Source organism: Montipora capricornis, chromosome 14 (genome assembly GCF_036669925.1).
Source record: "Montipora capricornis isolate CH-2021 chromosome 14, ASM3666992v2, whole genome shotgun sequence".
Taxonomy (NCBI): domain Eukaryota; kingdom Metazoa; phylum Cnidaria; class Anthozoa; order Scleractinia; family Acroporidae; genus Montipora; species Montipora capricornis.
The window spans coordinates 37,549,864-37,552,363 of NC_090896.1; the positions used below are offsets into that span (position 1 = coordinate 37,549,864).

Here is a 2,500-nt window from a genome sequence, read left to right on the forward strand (position 1 = left end):
CAAGTCTGCTGTTCAAAGAATACAGTTTTTGATCAACACTTTGGAAGCTAAAGGTTGAAATATTTCAGGGGTTAGTAATAGTGTTGTTCAGGAATTGAGAATTGTGAATCTATGACATTGAAAGATAATTCACAGCGAAGTATAAAATAACTAATTTTGCTGTATAGACCTTTTTCATAATGGTGGCCAAATAAAATTATAGTCTTTTGTTTTAATGCTAGTAAGCCTTTCTCGCCTTGTTATAATGAACAAATTTCAATAAGAATATTTGAATTTTGCTTCAAAGCGAGGGTAGGACATGTAGGTCTAAGGTCACCATTTATGAATTGAAATTGGTCTATTAACAACTTGCATATACATATCTCATACATAAACTTTTTATAATTTAACGGGATGGGGGGAATATTAGTATTATCTTGTGCTTTTTATTTGTGAATTTATAATGCACTAGACAAAAAATGGTTTTAATGTTAATTATGCAGATTTCATTAGTGGCATAATGTTCTCTTCAAAAGAAGTGAAATACCGGTAATTAAATTAATAGAATGAATTACTATGGATGCCTGGAAAGAGAGCCATGTTCACTTCCTCAAACACAATGGAAGACAAATGTTTTAGAGAAAAGGGATCAAAGTTTCAGAAAGTGGTGTACAGTTTGAGACCTTTAAGAAATGAGTGCCAAGGTTAATCCTTTGACTGCTGAAGGTGCCCCCTATTGACAAGAAAAATCCTCTGTTAGACAGAGTAAAATCTGTAAAAATCACTCTTAGGAGGGAACGTGCTAAAGAGGACATGATTAGGCATCTACAGTATAAAAAGCTTTCAGGAACTTCAACAATTGGGCTAATTTCTTTAGAAAGGCTTACCATGAAAGAAGGTACAGTGTATTCTGTTCTTGGACTTTTCCAATTCTAGTTCCAAATCTGTTTATCTGGTTTGCTTGTCAGGTACAGTAATTTTAACAATAACAATAAATTATTTGGATCAAGGTTAAAAACCTTTCTTGCCTTCTTAAATTTTCTTTTCATAAGAAAGTACTAGTCAAGAGTATTTATTATGTAAAAAGGCCACATTGTAGTTCGTGACAATTCTTTTTTTTTTTGTGGCTGTAAAAGGAGCAGTTAACAAAGTTGCCTAAATGGAAAAAGGTATAATAGTTAAATGACAATGCTGTTAATTGTCCATCTCCTGACTTTGTCACTGACAATAGGATCCCGAGCTGCGTGGTTTCTAAGCTTGGTCTGGTCCTAGTTAAGCTGAGAGTAATACATGTAGTTATTATGTGGTGTTTTGTACTTGGTCTGTGGTAAGAGAAGCATCATTGATCCTTGTCATTCTTGACCCTGTTGTTCGAAAGCTCATTAACTTAATCCAGTATCAGCGTAAACTTTTGTCTCATGTCTTCAACTTTTTTGGTGAAAGTTTCTTTTGCCTATTTTTACTTTTCAAGATTGACTTCTTCTAATGTAACGTATTGCCGAATGTCAGCGTTGAACAGCATTTGGGAGTAGAGAAAAAAAACTCCTTGGTTACTTTTTAACCTGGGATCAGGGTTCATCGGCTTTTGAACAACTGGGCCCAGCCCCGTTTCTCAAAGGTCCCGAAACTTTATGGGCCACTTTTGGGTGTCACATTTCCCCCTGTATCTCAAGAATGGAGAGGATTTAAGTAGTGAAACGTAATATTGATTTTGCTTTTTGGTACCTTGGAAACATAATATTAAAAGACCAGATTTCCAAATCAAGCGGTTGAAAGTTTCACACATGGCTTTTAGGGCCCGAAGAGTTTTCGGGACTTTCGAGAAACGTGCCCTTGGGCTACAAAGCCATTCAGGAGTGTCCTTTTTGAGGACACTACAGGTTTGTTAACAGAAGAAAGGGTCATTGTGTAATTCTAAGGGTAACTTGTGATGATGGATAAATTAGCTTTTGCTGCAAAGTTGGAACGATTTATTTTTGTTCAGAACAATGAGATAGCTTCATTAAATGTTTTTCCCACAAATTGTCAAAGTTCTTGTTTTATGTCTATGGAAAAATGAACACTTTCATAGTACACACTTAGCCACGGGGAAGGAGATGTAGCTTAATACTATGGTCTGTGTGTAGTTTTCAGAGCTTTAGGTTCCTAGTTTGATTGTCAGTAACTGCAGTGTTACAAAAACATCATTTTTGACTTTTCTTTGAACCAGCAACAAAACAACAGCTTCACATAAAACAAGGAACTGACACAGGGTAGGTGTGAATCCTGCAGGGTTGAATCCCATTCATGCTTCATTCAGAGTTCTTGAAACTTCTGGCATGAACTGATGTAATTTTCTCTCTACACGTGTAGTATTTTAACAGTTAGAGGTAAATTGAAGTGGCTGTACCCGTAGTATAATATTACTTGGGGTGAGCCACTTTGGCATTGTAAAAACTTGAAATACTAGTATTCCTTCTAGCAGAGCGACTCAATTATGTCCAGGAAATTAATGAGCAATCAGTTAGAGGCATGTCCAATT

The 2,500-nt window shown here is 35.8% G+C and overlaps 1 protein-coding gene across 1 annotated transcript in view; it reads left to right on the top strand.

Annotated features, from left to right (window-relative positions):
- LOC138032343 (BAG family molecular chaperone regulator 4-like) overlaps positions 1 to 2,009 on the top strand; it is a 9,508-nt gene extending 7,499 nt beyond the window's left edge. The window contains exon 3 of the mRNA XM_068880003.1: positions 1 to 2,009. This exon is cut by the window's left edge and continues 100 nt beyond it. Within this exon, the coding sequence (XP_068736104.1) occupies positions 1 to 58 (58 nt within the window). The 3' untranslated portion in view covers positions 59 to 2,009.
- Positions 2,010 to 2,500: the final 491 nt, after the last annotated feature.